Raw genomic sequence first — 21,770 nt, 5'->3', positions numbered from 1 at the left:
CCTCTTCCCCCTCCTCCCTCCCACCTCCAGCCGCCAGGTCCCCAGCCGCCCGCCAGGCTTGGGCCTGAGTGGCAGAGGCGCCTGCAGCTGCCAATCCCAAAAATATTCTCTGATGACACAGCTGGAGGACAAGAGCCCGGACTGGCTCCTCCAGGCTAAGTATAGAGCAGGCGGGACCACCTGCCCCCCACCCTAGTCCCAGCTCTAGCCCCAGCCTCAGCCCATCCCCCCACAGCTGGCCCCGCAGCTGCTGGGTTGCAAGGGGCCCCAGAAGGTCTGAGTGGCTGGCACATTCTGCTTTTCTGACAAATAACACTTTTAGGAGCTGGCAGACCCCAGCTCCCAGGCTCCTGTCCCACCTGATGTCACCTCTGTGCTGGGTGCCGGGATGTGACTCGCACAGTGTGTATGTGTGTGTGCGCGCGCGTGCACGCGCACGCGTGTGTGGAGTGTGTGTGTGTGTAGGGGAAAAGGTTGTATGTGTGGGTCAGGTCACTTGGGGTGAAGCCCTCCCCTGCCCCCTCCCCTACATTCCTGGCGGGAGTGGGAGATAAGGCTCAGGGCCACAGACATCTGCGTCAGAGATAGGAGGTCTCAATGCCATGGGCAGGGGCAACTCGGCCTGCAGGGTGTGGGAAGGGCTGGGGAAGACTGGGTGAGAAGGGTAGAAGAGGGTGTGTAGTGGGATGCAAAGTGGGGAGGCCCTGGGTGGACCCTGACGGAGGGCAGAGGGCAGGGAGTGGGTTTGCCGTTGGCAGGGCCAGGTGAGCGATGGTGCCCCCACTGCCACTGCTGCTCCTCTTGCTGCTGGTTCCACAGGGTGGACATGGCTGCCAGGGGTCAGAGCTGGACCGGGAAATTGTCCTGGCCAAGGTGAGGGCCCTGTTCCTGGATGCCTTGGGACCCCCGGCAGTGACTGGGGAAGGTGGGGATCCTGGAGTCAGGCGTTTGCCCCGAAGACATGCCCTGGGAGGCTTCACGCGCAGGGGCTCTGAGCCCGAGGAGGAGGATGTCTCCCAGGCCATCCTTTTCCCAGCTTCAGGTAACGAGCAAGGGTGGGGAACTTGGAGGGCGGCTTTGAGAAGCAGCACGGTACAGCATGGGCTTGGAAGCCAGGCACATCTCACTCAACTGGCTTTGCAGCAATGGGCTGGTTACTAAAGCTCCCTGACCCTCTGCCTCTTCTTCTGTAAATTGGGCAATAACGCCCACCTCTCAGGATTAAGTAAGACGGGGTATCCAGAATGCATGCCACATGGGAGGGATCTGGGAGATATTCATCCGGGCAACCAAAAGTCTCTGGAGACAGAGAATCTGGGCCTGGGCCCCTTCCTGTCACCTTTCCTTCTTTCTCTGCTTCTCCCTGCTCCAAACCTTCTTCCTTTAGCTCCAAGTAGCTGACACTTGAGAAGATGTCAGAGATGCAGGAGAAAGAGCAGTTGGGGAACTTTTCTGGGAAACCTGTCCATCTTCTGTGGAATTCCCTTCTCATCTCCTTATGTGTGTCCCCATGGACTGAACCAGTAAAGCCCTCCTCTGGGTCGACTTTCTTGTAATCTGGCCCACCTTTCCCTTAGGGAGGACCCCGGCCTGCTTCCCCGTGCCTCAGCCCCCGTGCAGCACAGTTGGTCAAAGTGTGGCTTTGGGATCAGGCAGAGTCCTAGTCTGGCCACTTAGTAGTTAAATGTCACTTCACCTTTCTAACCCTCAGTTTCTTTATCTGCAAAATGGATCGGTTGTTGTGAGGTTTATGATGAGAGAATCCAGGTAACAGTATAGCTCTAACCACCCGTCCTTTGACTGGTGCTGGTCCGTGATGGTTTAGTGTGGTCCACGTACCTATCAGGGTCAGGATGCCGGCTCCACTTTCTTAGAAAGCACTGCCCTCTGTCCCGAGTTACAGTCTTTCTTTTACTCCTCCTCCTTCTTCTTTTTGGTGTTAACCTATCTTTTTAAAGTGGAATTACTATTTTTTAATTAATTTTTTTATTGAGGTAACATTGGCTTATAACATCCTAACACGACAATATAAATCTCAGTTGTTCATCGTTATATTTCAGCTTCCGTATGGACGACGTGGTGTTCACCACCAAAAGCCTAGCTGCCATCCGTTAAAAGTGGGATTATTTTAAAGAATTTTTCCTGCACTATTTCTGACATGTAAAAAGATGTAAAGAGTAATACAACCAATGCCTGTGTTCTCACCATTCGAGGTACCATTTCACACTATCAGATGAACAATTTCAGGCTAACCAACAATTCCAAGTGTTGGTGGAGGTGGAGAGCATGGAGCCTCTGACACATTGCTGATGGGAATATTAATCGGTGAAGCCACTTCAGGGAGAAGTTGGCAACGTCTTGTATTTTTTCAGCCCTTTAATGGTGAGATGATAGATGGGGAGCCTCTGTCAGTTCTCTCAAGACTGGAAGGAGGCCCCAAATTGGCAGAGCGCTCGATGGAGTGGTCGGCAGGCCCGTGCGTGGCAGCCCTCCTGTTGAAGGGGAGGGCTCCCGGGTCTGCAGTCAGACTGCCCTCTCTCTTCCCTCTGTCTCCTGCAGGTTCCAGATGTGAGGATGAGCCAGCTGCAGGAGAGCTGGCCCAGGAGGCTGAGCAGGGCCTCTTCACATACATGTTCCGGCCATCTCAGCACATGCGCAGCCGCCAGGTGACTTCGGCCCAGCTGTGGTTCCACACCGGACTGGACAGGCAGGGCACAGCAGCCTCTAATAGCTCTGAGCCCCTGCTAGGCCTGCTGGCACTGTCATCTGGAGGTCCCATGGCTGTGCCCGTGACCTTGGGCCAGGCACCCCCTCGCTGGGCCGTGCTGCACCTGGCAGCCTCGGCCCTCCCTCTGCTGACCCACCCTGTCCTGGTGCTGCTGCTGCGTTGTCCTCTCTGTTCCTGCTCAGCCCGGCCTGAGGCCACACCCTTCCTGGTGGCCCACACTCGGGCCAGGCCACCCAGCGGAGGGGAGAGAATCCGACGCTCGACTCCTCCACTGCCCTGGCCTTGGTCTCCCGCCGCGCTGCGCCTGCTCCAGAGGCCGCCAGAGGAACCCGCTGCCCACGCCAACTGCCACCGAGCGGCCCTCAACATCTCCTTCCAGGAGCTGGGCTGGGACCGGTGGATCGTGCACCCTCCCAGTTTCATCTTCCACTATTGTCACGGTGGCTGTGGGCTGTCTGCCCCACCAGACCTGCCTTTGCCGGTCCCTGAGGTTCCCCCTACTCCTATCCAGCCCCTTTCTTTGGTGCCAGGAGCCCAGCCCTGCTGTGCTGCCCTCCCGGGGACCATGAGGCCCCTCCGTGTCCGCACCACCTCAGATGGAGGGTACTCGTTCAAGTACGAGATAGTGCCCAACCTTCTCACGCAGCATTGTGCTTGCATCTAAGAGTCTTGCTGGTGGCCGGGCCCCCTCTGTCGCCAGCTAGAGGAAGGGCAGAGTTCAGAAGATGGATGGTTCCCACTTCCCTCTTCCTTCCACTTCTCTGCCTGAAGGCTCTTCTCCCCATCCCACCCCTGTCCCATGGGTAACATGTGACAATAAACAACGTAGTGCATATGACTTGGCATGAATTCTCAGGCTTCTCTGATATGGCGGGGGGCAGGTCTGGACCCCGGGAGCGTGGGATTCTGGGATCTCAGGTCGCTCAGCCTGACTTGACCTTGGAGATGTGAGGTTCAAGAGCTGTAATCAGGTATGTATCTGGCGGGAAGCTGCCATGCTTGGGGATGACACAAAGGTGCTCCGGGCTCCTGACAGCCACTCTAGAGACAGAACCAGCCCTTGTGCCAGCCAGACCTGACATGTCCGTGGGGCCGCCTGCCCTGCCACACCTACAGGCAACTAGTGCACTCATGCCTGCATCTAGGGTGGCCACAGCCCCTCCCGTGCCATTCTCTACCCCAGCTGATGGACACCAGCCCAAGGTCAGATGATTTGGAGACTGGCCAGAGATCATGGCTTGGGCCCCACTGAGGCAGATGTTCAAAGCTGGTCAGATCTGGGGTTGCTGAGGCACTTGGGTGGGAAGTGAGGGAAAGATGTGAGCTGGCAGCGTCCAAAAGTTGACAAGGGCAGAGAGGTAGAAGGCTGAAGTCCTGAGGATTTCAACTGGCGAGGGGCCTGGACTCCTCCGAACCTGCCCGTGGCTCTTGAGGTGGCTTCTGTGAGGGCTGGCTGTGCTGGGATTCGGGTTCTTGAAATCTTCGGCTCCCTTCATGCGCCCTGTGTATCCTTCTGTAACCCCTTAACTCAGTGCTGAATGTCGGAAGCGTGGAAAGGCAGAGCCCGCTGCTGGAAAAACGTGTGCTCTTGTGTGAATTTGTGTACACACTTTGTGTACACGCTGAGAGTCCAGAGCAGCATGCAGAGTCCTTTTCCCACTGTCTCCTGTCAGTCTATTCTGCCCACCTCAACTGGGGGTCGGGAACCCCGCTTGCCCGGCCTTCCTCCCTGCTTTTTCCACTCCCCTCCATCTTGTCATCCTCACGCCCTGCCCCAGGATCCTGGTTCTCGGTCAGTTGATTCCATCCGGTCTCTGTTGAAGGGAGATGTCTGCGTGTGTGTGGAGGGGGAGCGTTGGGGATGTTCAGGTCCCTCGGACTGAAACTCGAGAGCTCTTCCTGCTGTTGACTGTACAACCACAGTGCGTGTTTACGCTAACAGAGTGTCCTGTCAAAGTCAAAGTCCGGCTCCCTGGGGTGGGCGGGGGAGCGCCTGCCCCAGGAGGAGGGTGTTGGGGAGAGAATCCTATCCCACCACCCTGAGGCTAACACCTACCCCTACTTGAGCCGGGCTGAATGAGCTCCTGTTCCTCCCAGCACAGGAACCCTCCAGAGCAGCCCCCGGCCACACTCCTGCCCTGGGCTCAGTCTCTGTTGACGCTGAATCCCCAAGGAGGCTGCCACTGCTCTGGAGGGTGGAACCTGCCTGTTCATAGTCCCGAGTCTCTCCCAGCACCTTCATCTAGACCCGGCATTGCAACCAGTCTGTGCTCAGGACTCCTGGGGACCCTCCTCAGGTGGCGGGCTGGCGGGAGGGCTGGCGGGGCTCGGCCGGTGGTGGGACTAGGAGATTTTCCTCAAGCCTGTCCAAACGCCACTGTCCCTGGCTGGCTTCCCTTGTCAGATCCTCCTGTCCTGAGGGAGGCCTTCCCCCTGGGATCTTCAATCCTCTTACCAGGCTTAGGATCCTCCTTCTTCTTGCTGGGGCTGCCTAGGACCCTGTGTTGTCCAGACTTTCCCTGTCCCAGGGTTGTGGATGAGCTCTGAGGGCTGGGGACACTCTACCAAGGGGCATGGGGTTCTCCACTAGGCCGGTCAGCAGACTGGTGTCGCTAGGAAAAAGTTTTTACATATCTGAGACAGAGTGAGAAAAGTGAGTACAACATAGTGTCTTTCACAAAGCCAAAAGTATTCTTATTTTTTTTGCTGAGGAAGATTCACCCTGAGCTAACGTCTGTCCCAATCTTCCTCTATTTTGTATGGGGATTGCTGCCATAGCATGGCTGCTGACAAGTGGTGCAGGTCCACACCAGGGATCCAAACTCAGACTGCTGAAGCGGAGTGCCCTGACCTTAACCACTAGGCCGTGGGGCCAGCCCCAAAAGTATCCATTTTCAAGGACTGTCCTTTATTCTAAAGTTATCCTTTGTCTCTTTCTCTCTTGCTCACTCTCTATGTGAAATTATTATTTCTTTTATGATGTTATGGTGATGGTAGAAGGTAGTGGTTTATTTATTTTGTTTTTAAGTTTTTACCTAACAAAATTAAAACTTGGAAATTCTAATTTGGACCCTGTGATTTTCCTTTGTAATTTTGCTGCTGAAATCTGTGAAATCCCAAGTCTGGGAGTCCTACTGGTCTGGGCCACCCCTTCCAGGGTGTCTAAAGCCTTAGATTCTGCTAATTTAGCAAAAAAGGAACATAATATCTGCCCGTCCCTAAGAGGAGCTGACAGCAGCTCAGACATCTTTTTGTCCTCACTCTTTGCCATGAGGCTAAGAGCAGTGGACTCCAGAGATGCTCCCTGTCCCCACTGCTAATCATTAGGGACACTCTGAATACTCTCAATTCGAAGTCAGTTTGAACAGAAAACACAACTCAGGTAAACCAAGTAAAATAAATATAAAATAAAATAAGCAAATCATAGGCTCAATGACAAGTCCATGACCACAGCTGGCTAAGGTATGGCTTGATTCTGAGCTCAAAAGATGCTACCAAGATTCGGCTATGGGCTCTACCTCCCTTGGGTGGACTCTATCCCAGGTCCCTGGAAACCTGGCCACTCCAGGCTTCTATCCTCACACCCCCTGGTCCAGCAGGAGGGAGTTCGCCTACGGAAGTCCCAGCCTGGGTCTTGGTGGCCTGCTTACCCTGACTGGGGTCATATGCTCCTCCAGGAATGGTGGCCAAGGGAACAGAATGAGTTAATGACCTAGATCATGTGTCCTACCCCCAGAGCCCAGAGCCGAAAGCACAAGGGCTAAGGGTGAAGACAAGTGGGATTCCCAAAGCAGGGCATAGTTACTACAAAAAAGTGGGGTAGATGCTGCAAGGCAAGGACTGTGGGTTCCTCCTCCTAATTACCGCTCAGATCAAGCCCTTTCTCTCTCCCTACCGAGACGCCATTTTGTCACTTAGGGGGCAATTCTTGCTTGGGCAATGCAGCAGCTTCCTTAACAGCTCTCTAAGCAGTCATCCCCACCTCTCCAATCCATGTTCCCCTGGCTGCCAAAGGAGACTTCTTTTGTGATCATGTCCCTTAGGTGGCTTAAAAAGTTGTCTCCACAAAGTGCAACCTGCTTTGTTGGTAGACTAGCCCTTTACAATTGATTCTAAACCCATCCTTGCAGCCTGATTGCATTCCCATTCCTCCATTCCTCTCTCTACCCAAACACACACTCCCGAACTCTGAGGATACAATTTCTGGTCGTTCCTCAAATACATCCTTTTATCCTCAAGCTGCCGCGTCTTCAGCATTTCTCCTTGAAGACCCAGTTCTGATGTCATCCCTTCTGTGACTTCCCTTGACTCCCAGATGGCAGGGCTAGCCACTCCCTCCTATTGCTTCCTGGGCACTTTGTTTTTTAATGTGGATTTCAAAAAAAAAAAAGTTACTTGTTTTTTATTTCATAAAAAACACACAGATACGTTCTCACAAAACAGTAAAGGTTCAGATATTAACAATAATGCTGAGATTCTCCTTGGTCATTTCTCCCAATTCCAGTCCCTCCACAGAGGCAAGTATCCTGCCAGACATATTTGTATATTTCTGTGAGTTTACATACAGACATATATCTTATAGAAATAGCCATTTCCCCCCCAAATGGTAAGCCTTGTGTATTGTGATGCAATTCTTTTACTTTATGTCTGAGAGCTTTCTTGGACTTTATTTTCCAGTGCCACTATTGCTTTTTTATCTTAGCAATCACATTTTTCCCTCCAAGAAATACGCGTCTTTTGTTAACTTTATTACTTATATAAAAAACACATATACACTGATTATGAGCCGTTTACTATGAGTCAGGCATGCTACAACTAAAAGTGCTTGCAATCCTCAACCCTATAAGGTAGGCACTGATATTATATCCATCGCACAGATGAGGAAACTGAGGCACAGAGAGATTAGATAACTTACCCAGAGTTGCATCCCTAGTAAGTGGTGGAGCCAGGGTTTGGATTCCAGAAATCTGGCTCCAAAGTCTATGTACCCACCATTATACTACATTGGCACTTGACCTCTTCTCTCCTCTATTCTGCAAATATGCCTGCTGAGGAGATGAAAAGATCTGTGTCCATTGATGAGGAGAGCATCCTAGTCCCAGGCCATGTGGAGATGGCCATCACTTTTAATCTCTGAAATTTCTTTCCTTTTTTTTTTCCATGAAAACATTCTTCATTGGTAAGCAGACACTTCAAACTTTTTTATTACATACGTCATGCAAAACGACTGACTTCATGCATGCTCGTCTAACTGCTCATTGCTACATAATCTTTTTTGAGATGACTATAAATTTTTGAAGTTACAGTGATTGCAGCAATAAGAAGAATTCAGCAGAACAACTCTAAATGAAGCAGAAAACTATGTAGCACGTGTGAAGTATTGTTCGTCCCTTCTGGATGCTTACTTTCTCTCTTAATGTAAACCTGCATATTTTGGAAGACTATTATAAACAAAAATGGAAGACTATTGTATACAAAAAAAAGTTGTTTTTGTATGTGCTTCTATAGGCACTCCACCTAACTGACAAAAACAAACTACAAGAATAAAATTGCAAATAATTTTACAGGGTTTGGTTAAGTTTTTTCCTGTTTTGTTAGTCTAAAAGAGGGCAATCAAGCCAGCCCTGATGGCCTTGTGGTTAGAGTTCTGCTCACGGCTTCTGTGGCCCAGGTTTGCTTCCCCATCACAGAACCACACCACCCGTCTGTCAGTAGCCATGCTGTGGCAGTGGCTCACACAGAAGAACTAGAAGGACCTACAACTAGAATATACAACCATGCACTGGGGCTTTGGGCAGGAAAAAATAAATAAATAAAAAAGGGCAATCTCCTTTTATTTAAAATATTTGTTTCTTTCAATAAATTATTTCCTTAGGAAAATGACTTTGCTCCTGTGAAAATGTCATTTGTCCCTGGGAGTCTTTTTTTTAACAGATTTTTTTTTTTAAAGATTTTATTTTTCCTTTTTCTCCCCAAAGCCCCCCGGGTCCATAGTTGTATATTTTTAGTTGTGGGTCCTTCTAGTTGTGGCATGTGGGATGCTGCCTCAGGATGGCTTGATGAGTGGTGCCATGTCTGTACCCAGGATTCCAACCAGCGAAAACCCGGGCTGCCGAAGCAGAGCATGTGAACTTAACCACTCGGCCATGAGCCAGCCCCCCGGGAGTCTTTGTAAACTATGACTGTTATTTATGTATTATCCAAGTTCTTTTCAATAACTAGAAAGGAGCAATGCTTTCTATTCTGAGGGGAAGACTTAGAATAATCTTCTTCCTCTATCTTATGACACCAAGAAAAAGTTTTCTCCGTGGTGGTGGGATCAACACTTTTATCCTGTGGCAGTTCTGGTAGCACTCCCAGTGTTAAAACCCTTAGCACAGGTAAATTCACCCCCTCAAAATAACCAGAACCACGAGAGAAAGGTGAATTTCAAATTTCCTATTAGCACATTTGAGTCAACAGGCAGTGAGTAGACATAACAGGCTTTTGTAGATACCTGGAGTGGGGTGCTGCTGTAACAAATACCTAAAAATGTAGAAGTGGTTTTGGAATTAGATAGTGGGTAGAGGCTGGAAGAATTTTGAAAAAAATGACAGAAAGAGCCAAGATTGCTTTGAAGGGACCATTAGCAGATATGTGGATGTTAATGCTAGTGAGGGCTTGAAGGAAGTATGAAGCATAGTAGACACCACCTAAATCATGACAGAGAATATCTACATCATTGTGAACAGACTCTTAGTAGAAATAAGGAATTAATTTAAAGGCACTGCCAGTGAGGGCTCAGAAGGAAATGAGGAACATCCACTGGAAACGGGAGGAAAAGAGATTCTGGTCATACAGTGTCAGAAAGCTTAGTTGCATTGCGTCCTGCAGTTGTGTGAAAAGCAGAAGTTGTAAGTGATAAACTTAGATATTTCGTGGAGGAGATTTTCATGCATGTGGAAGGTGCAGCATGCTTTCTTCTTGCTGATGATAGAAAAATGTGAGAAGAGATAGATGAAGTGAGGAAAGAACTGTTAAATATAAAGAAACCAGGACTTGATGATTTGAGAAGTTCTCAGCCTTCCCAAATGGCAGGAGATTCACTCTCAGAAAAGCCTGCTCTAGAGAAAGAGATGAGGATGTGGCTGTATGACTTTTTGCTGATATCTCAGAAAGATCAGAAGGTCTGAGTATTCAGTCACACAAAAGGCTTTTTGAACAATTTAAGGGTGTGATTCATAGATCACCTCAGCCAGGTCCTAAAAAGCTGAAAATAGAGATGCCATAATCTAGGAGAGATCTCTGGAGGAAACTCCTGTCTACCATGAGACAAACAGGAGATCCACAAGTTTCTTGAGAACGTTATACCAGCAGAAACATTGCCATCTTAAACTGAAAGGGATAGAGTATGAAATTAAAGAAGGTGGTCAGACTCCCAAAAATTCTACAGGCAGGAAACAAGCCGATAAAACATCTCAGCTACAAACATGTGCTACTTTTCATGAAAAAGGAAAGATGACTATGAGACAGAGTGACAAGCCTAAAGGATGGAGATGTGAGCCACAGAAGATTGTTCCCAGGCCTTAAAACTTCATGAATGCAGTGTACCTGGCTGCATTTCCAAATTGCTTGGGACCAGTAGCTCCTTTTTTCATTCTATCTTCTGCTTTTTGGATGGGAATGTCTATGATTAACTGCTATTCTTTGCCTGTCTTACCATTATATTTGGGAGCAGGTAACTTGTTTGGTAGGTTCACGGGGGCACAGATGGAGAGAAATTGTGCCCCAGGAATCATACCCAAATCCTCACCCATACTTGATTTAGATCATTTAAATGATGAGATTTGGGACTTTTAAGCTGGCAAGATTCAGACAAAGTCTTGGACTTTGAGTTGAAGCTGTAATGGGTTGAGACTTTTGGCACCTTTGGACGGGGTGAATTTATTTGGGATGGATGTGAATCTTTGGGGCAAAGGTAGACTGTGGCAGGCAGAATGAGGGTCCTTCCAAAATGTTCATGTCCTAACCCCCAAATCTGTCCATTTGTCAATTTATATGGTAAAAGAGACTTTGCAGATGTGATTAAGTCAAGCATCTTGAGATGAGGAGATTATCCTGGATTATCTCGGTAGGCCAAGTGTACTCACAAGGGTCCTTATAAGAGGGAGGCAGGAGAATTAAAGTTGGTAGTAAAAGATGTGAGGACACAGAGGAGATCGGAGTGATGTGGCCATGAGCCAAGGGATGCCAGCAGCCTCTACGAGTTGGAAGAGGCAAAGAGCAGATACTCTCCTGGAGCCTCCAGAAGGAATCTGTGATATGTTACTTTACATGGCAAAGGTGACTTGCAGATGTGAGTAAGGTTACTACAGCCCTTAAGATGGGGAGATAATTCTGGATTATCCAGCGGGCCCCCTCTCATCACATGGGTCCTTAAGCACAGAGACTCTTTCCTGGCTGTTGTAAGAGAGATGTGATGAGAGAAGTAGGGTCAGAGCAATGCAAGGTTGCTGGCTTTGAAGATGGAAGAAGGGGACTACAAGCCAAGGAATGCAGGTGGCCTCTAGAAGCTGGAAAAGCAAGGAAACAATTCTCCCCAGGGCCTCTTGAAAGGGATGCAGCCCTGCCATCACCCTGGTTTTAGGCCAGCAAAATTCAGGTTGGACTTCCAACCCACAGAATTGTGGGATCACAAATCTGTCATTCTACGCCACTAAATTTGTAGTAAATTGTTATGGCAGAAATAGAAAACGAATCAGGAGTAGTGCCCAAGGATGAGGTGGTATCTGGGAAGAAGAAAAAGCTTTTCTATCATTCGTGCTGTACCCCACCTCATTCAGGAACCACTTGGCTGCAGCAGAAATGCAAACATTTATGCTGGACATTCTTTAGATCCAGTATGTCTGACAGACAATACATTCCTAAATTTCCACACTAGTTTTGTCCTGGAGTAGAATAGACTCATGCTCGAGCAGTTATAACAGTGTTTAGTGAACATAGTGGGTCCCCTAGAAAAATATGTTGAATAAATGAATGAATGTGATCCCGACAGGCTCTGAGAGGGATTGTAATTACTGGATTTTTTTTTTTTTTTTGAGGAAGATTAGCCCTGAGCTAACATTTGCCACCAATCCCCCTCTTTTTGCTGAGGAAGACTGGCCCTGAGCTAACATCAATGCCCATCTTCCTCTACTTTATTTGTGGGATGCTGCCACAGCATGGCTTGCCAAGTGGTGCCATGTCCCCACCCGGGATCCAAACCAGCGAACCCCGGGCCGCCAAAGCACTTAACCACTGCACCGCTGGGCTGGCCCCTAATTACCGGATTTTTAAAGTGCTATTTTACCACATATTCTCAAGAATTGCTGACCTTTATGTCTCTTTGCTTCTAGTTTATGATGATCATAGCTCTACAAAATACAATGCCCAAATTTATTTTTTGCTACTAGTAATACAGCTAAATCCATAAATAAAGAATGTATAAAATCTTAATAGGAGAAATAATTATTGTATAATCAATTTATTTCAAAATCAGAATATAGATACTTTTCAGTCTATATCACAGAAACACTTCCAACTTATTTGATAAAAAGATTTCTTAATGGCTGTTGGTCAATGCAGCATCAAGAAACTCTAGTACAAATTCTACCAAATGCATTTATCAAAAAGGGGTTTTGGGGCCGGCTCCGTGGCCGAGTGGTTAAGTTCATGTGCTCTGCTGCTGCAGCCCAGGGTTTGGATCCTGGGCGTGGACATGGCACCGCTCGTCAGGCCACGCTGAGGCGGCGTCCCACATCTCACAACTAGAAGGACCTGCAACTAAGATATACAACGGTGTACGGGGGAGTTTGGGGAGATAAAGCAGAAAAACAAAAGGGGGTTTTGTTCATTTTTTTCCGGCAAACAAATGTTGTTACATGAACACTGAGCATGTAACAAATTGGTCTGCCTGGATATTTAAAAGCTATCAACGTACACCAGCCCTGGAACTGAAAACACAAACGTATTTATCTCAAGATCTACACCTAGTCCAAATTTCTTTATACTAAGGCTGGAAGATAGAATAAGAATAAAACCAAAATGTGTCTGTAAAAGTAATAAAAATAATTTGATTGTTTTTATGCTGGAAATATTTTCCTTATCAATCCGGCACATTATCTTTCCTACCTGCTACTTCATGGATAGGAGCAATATTATTTTATTGCTGGAGTACCACAGTATTAAGAATATCTGCTTCTTGTGGCAGGCTTTCCTCCGTTAGCTCTCTGTTTAGAGATGAAGTCACAAAAACAAAGTCAAGAGGGACCGGCCCTGTGGCCGAGTGGTTAAGTTTGCGCGCTCCGCTGCAGGCGGCCCAGTGTTTCGTTGGTTTGAATCCTGGGCGCGGACATGGCACTGCTCATCAAGCCACGCTGAGGCAGCGTCCCACATGCCACAACTAGAAGGACCCACAACGAAGAATATACAACTATGTACCGGGGGGCTTTGGGGAGAAAAAGGAAAAAAAATAAAATCTTATTAAAAAAAATTTAAAAAAAATAAAGTCAAGAGTTGCAAATTCAGGACGCAACTGTACAATAAAATTCCCAGCATCCAGGATCCTGTGCGTCCTATTGAATCTTTGTATCAAATGACTCTCATCTGCTAACTTGATTTGAGTTTTTGTCGTTGGCACCAAATCATCAGCAAGAACAACTACATTAAGCATTCGTTTCTCCCCTCTGCTAGGGAGGAAGGTGTACTGACTGTTTCAGATGTGAGGCTTCCAGGTTTTAGCTTTTCTCCACTAACAGCCTTGAACCTTACTCTGGGTTTTATGTATTCTTCATCTTCATGATCCTCCATGTCCAGATTCACTTGGCCGCCAAAAACAGTCGCTGAAGCCCCAGGAGAGTCTCTTCTGAAATCTTCTGCCAGCAGTAATTCCACTTTAAAGAATTTCTCTAACAAGTTGCTGAATTTCAGGCATACATGCAATGAGAGTCGCCCTTCTCTTAACAGACTCCAGAAAGTAAGCATTTGTTGAGTCATTGAGAGGTTTCAATTCTCCATCATCTAAACTGAAACTGCTGCTCCATAGTTTAAGCAAAATGACTTCAATTTGTCATCACCTGACCATCTTGCCGCTGATTTTCTCCACGGATGGCTTCAGACTGCTTATAAATGGAATGACCCAATCTGTCACCACCAACCGGAAATGATTTAGATTTGTCATCACCTGAAGCTCTTGTCGTTTCATTCAGAGGGACGGTCCCAGGTTCCCTCACCTCTCTGAAAATTTTCCTGGTTGAAGGTCAAATTTATGTAATCCACTGTACTCGTGCACACTTGAACAGAACCTTACAATGGGGTGCCGTGGTGGTCAGCATCTGAACCAAGTAACATACTGTAACAGAAGTCAACGGGTCCATCTCATGGCGAGCGAGCGTGGAGCTGAAAAGCACAACCAAGGCTGAAGTGGGTGAAGAAAAAGGTTTAGTGCTTGCGCAAGCAGTGCAAAACACTGGGGATGGCTCCCAAAGCAGTACCCCCAACTCCCCAGCTTAGTGCAGGTGGAGGTTTTATACTCCAGAGTGCAGAGAATGTGCTACAACTGTCTAACAACTGGGCCTGATCAGGGCACAAGCGCAGGCCCTAACATAAGAAGCTCAATGCCATTGCATAACAGGTTCAATGCAACATGCCATTTAGCCCTGGAGCGATTTGCAGGGGTCTGGCTGCAACCATGTAAGTTTCACTGTAGAATGGCAACATCTGCAAAAAGAGGACATCAACTTTCGAAGAACAGCACATTTAGTTTTCTCCTCGTCTGGAAAATGTTTGACAGACCATGTTCAGTTATGGATCTGATTTTCATTAACCCTTTCCTTGCCTGGTTTCTGGTCTCAAAACACCAGTATCAGGAAAACCTTTGAGGTGGTATTAATGTGCTTTTTTAAAGACTCTAACTTTAGGTCTATCAGATTTGGAAGATTTGCATCTCCTTTCATCATCGTTCTGCCAAGGCCAATTTATTTCTTGATACTTCATCACTGGTTGTTTTCAGGTTTCTTTGCAAAGTCTTCACATTTGTACTAAGTTCTGTAAATCCTGTGCCCTGAGTGGGGAGCCTGAAGATCTCGTCCCCTACTCTGTGTCTAGGCGCTGCCCTCGCCATCTTCTGCCAGCTCCCCAGCCTCTTATCCTTCTAATGTTTCTTTCTGTTCCTCCCCCCTCCTTTTGTGTGTGTGCGCATGCGCATGCCTGTTTTGTCCTACTCTTTAGTTTGAACAAATGTATTAGAGCCACTGCTTTTTGCCTCTCGCTTCTTCCTCCTGGATTCATTTCTCTTAGTGCTGATCTATCCTCTTTAATTATTTATTTCAGAGTAAGTCTGTAGATGATAAACTTTCTGAGTCTTCCCCCAATTGAAAAAGGCTTTCTTTTCAGACTTGAATGATGGTTGGGCTGTGTATAGAATTCTAGATTCAAAGATATCTTTCCTCTGAACTTTTAAAAATTCTCTCCCTTTTTTTCTTGCCTTCTGTTTTTCAGTGAGAGATTTAATGTCAATATGGTTCACACACATTTGTAGTTCATGTTTTTTTCCTCATTGGAAGTTCTCAGGATTCCCTCCTCACGGTGACATTTGCATCACAATAGATCTACGTGTTAGTTTTACAAAAGGACCCTGATTGGCATTTGGTGAGCCCTTTCGAACTGAAGATTCACGGTTTTCTTCAATTCTGGAGCATTTTCTTCTTTTACTTATTTGAATAAAACTTCCTCTCACGTTCTTTCTATTTTCTACTTCAGAACTTTTGTTAGCTGATATTGAAAGTTTTAGATCGGTCCTCTGCATATCTTATCTTTTTCTCATAATAAACACATTCCATATTTTGTCTTGTGCTGTGTGATAGAAAAACGTATCTGCTTAGTCCCCCAGGGTACACACGTACCTTTTTGCTGTGCCCATTCTGATTATTCTATTGAGGGTTTTTTGCTGTTTCGTAAGTATGCTCAATTTTTCAGTTGATTTTTTAAAAAAGAATGTGATATCCTTTTGCATCCTAAATGTTATAATTATTCTAAAGTTCTATTCTTGCTCTACAGGCTATTTCACTGGGTAAAAGCTCTTCTATATGTCGGATTTGATATCCTTTCAAGATGTTGATTTTCTTGCGTTTGATACTTACTGGTTGCAAGCATATCTTGTATCTGAGATTCCCTGTTAGACTGTTTGCCCTCTCCATTTGTATACGCCTTAGCAATGGGGGTATGAGATAATGTCACAGTGTCTATCATAATCTATTGCTGGTAAGTGTCTGGAGGCAGGTGGGGGGTATAATGATGGTGGGGCATTCTGGCAGCTCATTTTCTGCAAGTGGGCACTTCCTTTTCCTCTTGAGTGTCACCAGCAACCAGGAACACTGTCCTTTCTCTCCACCTAATGATCTCATATCCACCACTCCCCCATGGAGCAGATAATCCTGCTAGAATTTCTTGGCCCCAGGAGACAGGAGGGGGGAGTGTGTGCGCAGTGATTGACATGCTCCGTGGTGCCTGCCGTGGCACCTTGAATAATCAGTGAGCACCCAGGGGCTCCCCGGCTCCACCCCCTTTGTGCCTGGAGTGCTCTTGGCGCTGTTTTCGGGTCCTGTGGCAGTCTCCTGCTATGCACATTTTGGGCTGTGGTGTTCCTCTCGGACTAATTCTCGCCTGCTCTCCATCTTTCAGGGATTCTTCAGGGTTTCTGGTCCACCAAGGGCCCTCCTTGTTGTCCAGGGTGATTAGGAATTTATTTACTTATTTGTATACCTTTTCTGTTATTGAAAACCATTTGGAATGGGAGGGAGAGGCTGCAGCATGCATTTAGTTTGCCGTCTTGGACTGGAACCATCTCCCACAGCACGATCTCTATCATAACATGCATCATGCTTGTGGTAGGAGAATAATGATGCCCTCCTCCAAAGACGTCTATGTCCTAATCCCTAGGACCTGTGCAAATGTTATGCTATGTAGCAATGGAGAATTAAGACAGCAGATAGAATTAAAGTTGCTAATCAACTGACCTTAAAATACAGAGGTTATTCTGGATTATCTGGGTGGGCCCAATGTAGGCACAGGGGTCCTTAAATGTGGAAGAGGAAGGCAGAAGAGTTAATGTTTGAGGTGAGGAAGACTCCTTTGGCCATTGCTGGCTGTGAAGACAGAAGGGGGCCATGAGCGAGAGAAGCAGGCAGCCTCTCCAAGCTGGAAAAGACAAGAAGACAGATTCTCCCCTGGAGCTTCCAGAAAGAAACGCAGCGCTGCCGACACCTCCATTCCAGCCCGGTGAGACCCATTTTGGACATCTGACCTTCAGAACTATAAGATAATAAATGTGTGTTGTTTCAAGCAACCAAGTTTGGTATAATTTGTTACAGGGGGACCAGGAAGCAAACACAGTATTGAAATGTGATTGTCGGTGTCTGTCCTTCCACCAGACCGCCAGCTTCTTGAGAACAAGAGCCACACTGCTGTCTCCTTTATTTACCCTGTACGTAGTCAGGGCCCAGGAAACATTTGTTGAATGAAGGAAAGAATGAAAGACTGCTTGAACTTTCAGGTTCTACAAGGCTTTGAGATTCCAAAGCTGCTTCCCCTGGCCCTGGAGACCTTAAGCCCTTTGATCTCACTTTTCTCTCACTGTCTTTCCCCATTCCTCTTTTCTCTTTTTGTGTTTTGAATTAAGCACAAGGTCCCCATCTTTCTTACAGCCTTTCTTATCCATTTCTCGGATGATTCCATGGGTTTCCAGGTTAGACACCGAAAAGAATTAAAGGCACTCTTGGGTGATCACAGGTTTACTATAAAGCCACTCGGGGAATCCCGCAGCTTATTTTGTGCAGAATTGCAAAGTGCTCTCAGGATGGGTGCCCAGAGCTGCCGCGGGTCACCGGAATATTGTTATTTTGTTGCTTCCTTTTCGGTCAGCCACCCCTGGCTTCTCTCAATTTCGCATTGAGCTTGATTTCTGCTTCTCCAGCTTTCTCTCCATGAGCATCGTGGTCAGCCTCTCCCGGAACCAGGCTCTGATGGGCTTGCTGGGTCACAGTCTAACGCAGAGTTCTCATGCCAGGCCTCCTCCAACACTGCTGATTTGTCTTGTATGTTTGATTGCGGTGATTGGGTCAATTCCCGGGCCAGGTTTTCGTGGCTAGGTCTAGCAGCAAAGCCAAGAGACACAATGTGTGGTAACTTATGTAGAAAGACCTGCCTCTGACCACTCAATCCTGGGGCGGTGGGTGCCAGGCACACGGACTCCTCTCTAGTACAAACTCTTTTACCAAAACCTATTTTTGAAGGTAATATTCATACCTTTTCATTCTCTTCCATTTTCCCCCCTTTCCCTCTCCATGAAGAAATCTAGTTGATGAAACAAGTAGATCATTCAATTTCACCCTCCCCACTCACAACCCAATTTCAAGTGTGAAATTTTCATTTGGAGGAATCTTTAGGTCTCAGTCATCTGATCTGCTGTAAGAGGCTGTTGCAGCAGAGCAGTGACATCCAGATCCAGGACAATGGCTCATGTCCTAAAGATGAACGATTACTTCTGTTCCCCTGTGGGCTTGCATGCTGCAAGGTATCAATAACAAGCAGGCTCTGGACCAGGACTCTGAGGTCTATGTTCTCTGGCAGTTGACATTGTCATTCTTGTACGAAGATACCCTCTCCTCCCTTCTCTCCATCCCTACTGCCTAAACTAGTAACCAGCTCACCTTTCCTTATTCCTATGATCATAAGCATTTTGCAGAGGGGACTGAGGGGTGCCAGGGAAGCTACCAATGGCAGCTGCTTACAACTCACTTCTCTCCTCACACAGTAACACGGGGCTGGAGCCTGAGGCCAGTGAGCTGCCTCTCAATACCAGATCCTCTCCTGTGCTGAGAGGTCTTGGTCACGTGCTTGGAGGGTTCAGCTGCACATTTCTGATTTTAGGTGGAGTGTTACTCTTGGCGAATAAAACTCAGAAGAGTGTTTATAAGTTAGGAGCATGATATCATAGCATTTCTATGAGAAATACAATTTCATTCGTGGTAATATGAAATCATGCAGTAGCAGGACATACATATTATATTTCTAAAGTTAAGTTTTTTTGAAATGGCATTGCATGCCTTTTTGATAAAGATAGTACTTCTTTAAGAAGTGAATTTGAACTTCAAACTTTAAAGATTCCTTATGTTTAATTTTTTTAAAGAAATGTTTAGCTCTTTAATTCTTCTGGAACTTGATGTGCATGGTGTGTGGGAAGGAACTTAGCCTTGCTGAGATGGGCAGCTCATTGTCTCAAAATTATTGAACGATTCATTATTTATACCATTATTTTATTTTATCTTATTCACTTTTAATTTTTTATTTTATTGAAGTCACTTGGTTTACAAAATTACATAAATTTCAGAGGTACATCATTACATTTTGGCTTCTGAATAGACTGCATTGTGTTCACCACCAAAAGTCCAGTTTCCATTCATCAGTCACCATACATATGTACCCCTTTGCCCCTTTCGTCCTCCTCCCACCCCCTTACCCTCTGGTAACTACCAATCTGTTTTCTGTTATCTATGTGTTTGTTTTTGTGCGTACACCATTAATTTAAAGTCAATTTTATCATGTACAGTAAAAGTAAAACAAGTCCCATGTAATCATGCTTGTTTCTGTATTGTGTTTCACTGATCTAGCAATATTTGGCGTGTTCTCTGTAAGTCACAGGCTGCTTTGGTTACTGTGGCTTTCTAGAACATTTTGCTATCTGGTAGGGCAAGGCCCTTACTAGTGCCTCTTGTTCTTTTTATTTTCTCCTCAGAATATCTTGGCTGTGCTTGTGTGTGTTTAGTCTTCTGCAGGAATTTTATTTTATTTAAAAAAAAATTTTTTTTGAGGAAGATTAGCACTGCTAACATCTGCCGCCAATCCTCCTCTTTTTGCTGAGGAAGACTGGCCCTGAGCTAACACCTGTGCCCATCTTCCTCTACTTTATATGTAGGATGCCTACCACAGCATGGCTTGCCAAGTGGTGCCATGTCCGCACCTGGGATCCAAACCAGCGAACCCCAGGCTGCCAAAGCAGAACGTGCGCACTTAACCGCTGCACCACCAGGCCGGCCCTTCTGGAGAAATTTTAGAATCAACTTGCTAAGTTCCAAAATCTTCCCATTGTGATTTTGATGAAAATTGCATTAAATTGACATCATTATAATACTGAATCTTTTCATCAGGAACCTGGTGTCTTTTCATTTACTTAGGTCATTTTTAATGTCCTTAAATTTCTCTGGTTTTCTTCATATAGATCTGGCATATTTCTCAAAATGTTCCGGGTACATTCTCTCTTTTTTTTTTCCTATTATAGTGATTGGGATAACTTTTTTTTTCCTTTCAGATTTTAATTTCTTAAAAAGGTTTTGTCTAAGTCAAGGTTCTTATGGTAACAATTTACAGAAATACACTCAAAATAAGTTAGGCAAAAAAAAAAAAAAAAAGAGAGAGAGAATTCTTTGGAAGGTGGCCAAGCCCTCGCCTGCAGGCCAAGGACAGAAAGGGGAGTGGGCCTCAACAGGGGGCTGGAAACAAGAACTGCTTAGTCTCCTGTTGCTGCTTCTCACAGTGGATCTGTTTTTCTCTCCCTCTGTAGCTCAGCTTTCTTTGCTGCTCTCTTTGTCCCACTTTCACATTTCTGGGAAGCAACAGACGTAGAACAAATCTGACTACAGGGGTTACCCATATGAACGGAGCAATTCTCAGAAAAACGCTGTGGACTGGGAAGGTACCATGAAACAGGTTTCAAAGCATTGCAATGTCAGGAACTTCAAAACAACCTGTCTCTTCTTGCCTAAGAGGGTTAGAGTCAGCAGTAACAGTACTGGAGAGCCCTTCCTCCCTAGTTCCAAGTGATTGACAAGCAGGGACTGACAATCATCATAGTTATGGTATTAATAATTCAACAAAAACACAGAGCCCCTATTCTTACTTTATATTTGTATACTACTTTGCTGTTCAGATGTGTTTCCACTTATTTCACTTTACTGCCTTTTAGGCTTTTGGCTCAGACCACATAGTATGCCATAAATGCTAAATTATGCGGTAGGGGCATAAATTGCCATTTCAAATATTTTGTCTTTAGAAAATAAGATGTTTCAAATTTTGCAACTTGGGATGACTATGACCCTATTCCTACTCTCAATTGGCTTATGATTCATTTTGATTTTCTTCTGCAGAAAAGGCACTTCATTAAAAAAACAAAGAAAAATCTTCCCTGAAAACTAGAAATTCTGTTAAAAGAATTTACTTAAGCCAGTTCACTAGCTGATGTCCTTATTTGATCAGGAGCCTGGTGAAAGCTACAACGACAACCTGGAGCCAAGAAACTTTGGCAGTCTTTGCGCTAATGGTTACTAATTGAACGACCTTCGAAAGTAACCTAGGCTCTCTGAACCGGTTTTCTCATTTTCAAACCCTGGATAAGAATAACTTAGATTCAGGCGTAATAGACGAAACAGTAAAAACAAAGCACTAGGTACACGTGGAGAGTTATCGATCGCGATGGGAGAATCTGATACCGCTGAAGGAAAAAAGAAAAATGAGTTTGGAGGGAGATTAAGGAAAAATCGTCAAAAGAACCCCAGAGGTGGCACCTCCCCCAGCCTCAGCTCTTTCGACAGATATCGAAAAACTCCCTTCTATGGCAGACACGCTCTCCTCTAACTGGAAAACGAGTGTTGGCTTTGGACGACTCTTTCACTAAGAGAAAATTCCGTTTCTCCAAACTCTGCTTCCCCGCCCAGCCTGCAAACAACGAGTCAGGTTTTCCTCACTGGCCCAGAGGGGCCGCAGTGAGCCGACAGGGCGTCCCAGGCTGCGGGGGGTCCACAGCGGGGCGGGGGCGGCGGGGACGGTGGGGGCCCAGCTCGGGGCCGCGAGCCCGGAGGACAGGGGCCGGAGCAATGCGCTCCGATAATCGAGGGACCGCCCTGCGCGAAACACGCGGGCACCGCCCCCATCCGACACGTTTGCACGACTTAGGGCGTGGTTTCCGGCAGAG

At 46.5% G+C, this 21,770-nt stretch overlaps 1 protein-coding gene and 1 pseudogene across 1 annotated transcript; one reads left to right on the top strand and one right to left on the bottom strand.

Annotated features, from left to right (window-relative positions):
- The first annotated feature begins 60 nt into the window (after nt 1-60).
- On the top strand, nt 61-3,566 carry INHA (inhibin subunit alpha). Its single transcript, XM_014856055.3, has 2 exons — nt 61-1,042; nt 2,560-3,566. The coding sequence occupies exons 1-2, from the start codon at nt 772-774 to the stop codon at nt 3,390-3,392; spliced, it is 1,104 nt and encodes a 367-aa protein (XP_014711541.1). The 5' UTR covers nt 61-771; the 3' UTR covers nt 3,393-3,566.
- A 9,342-nt stretch (nt 3,567-12,908) lies between these two features.
- LOC106840582 (UBX domain-containing protein 2B-like) lies at nt 12,909-14,740 on the bottom strand (annotated as a pseudogene).
- Nucleotides 14,741-21,770: the final 7,030 nt, after the last annotated feature.

The sequence above is a fragment of the Equus asinus genome, chromosome 19 (assembly GCF_041296235.1).
Source record: "Equus asinus isolate D_3611 breed Donkey chromosome 19, EquAss-T2T_v2, whole genome shotgun sequence".
NCBI lineage: Eukaryota > Metazoa > Chordata > Mammalia > Perissodactyla > Equidae > Equus > Equus asinus.
Note: the sequence above shows the minus strand (reverse complement) of the source record. Positions and strands in the feature narration are given on the sequence as shown.

Bases quoted from the DNA above. Each gene is read 5' to 3' on its own strand.
- INHA (XM_014856055.3), top strand. From the start codon at position 772: ATGGTGCCCCCACTGCCACTGCTGCTCCTCTTGCTGCTGGTTCCACAG. The intron at 1,043-2,559 runs GTAACGAGCAAG...TGTCTCCTGCAG, and splicing joins CATCCTTTTCCCAGCTTCAG to GTTCCAGATGTGAGGATGAG.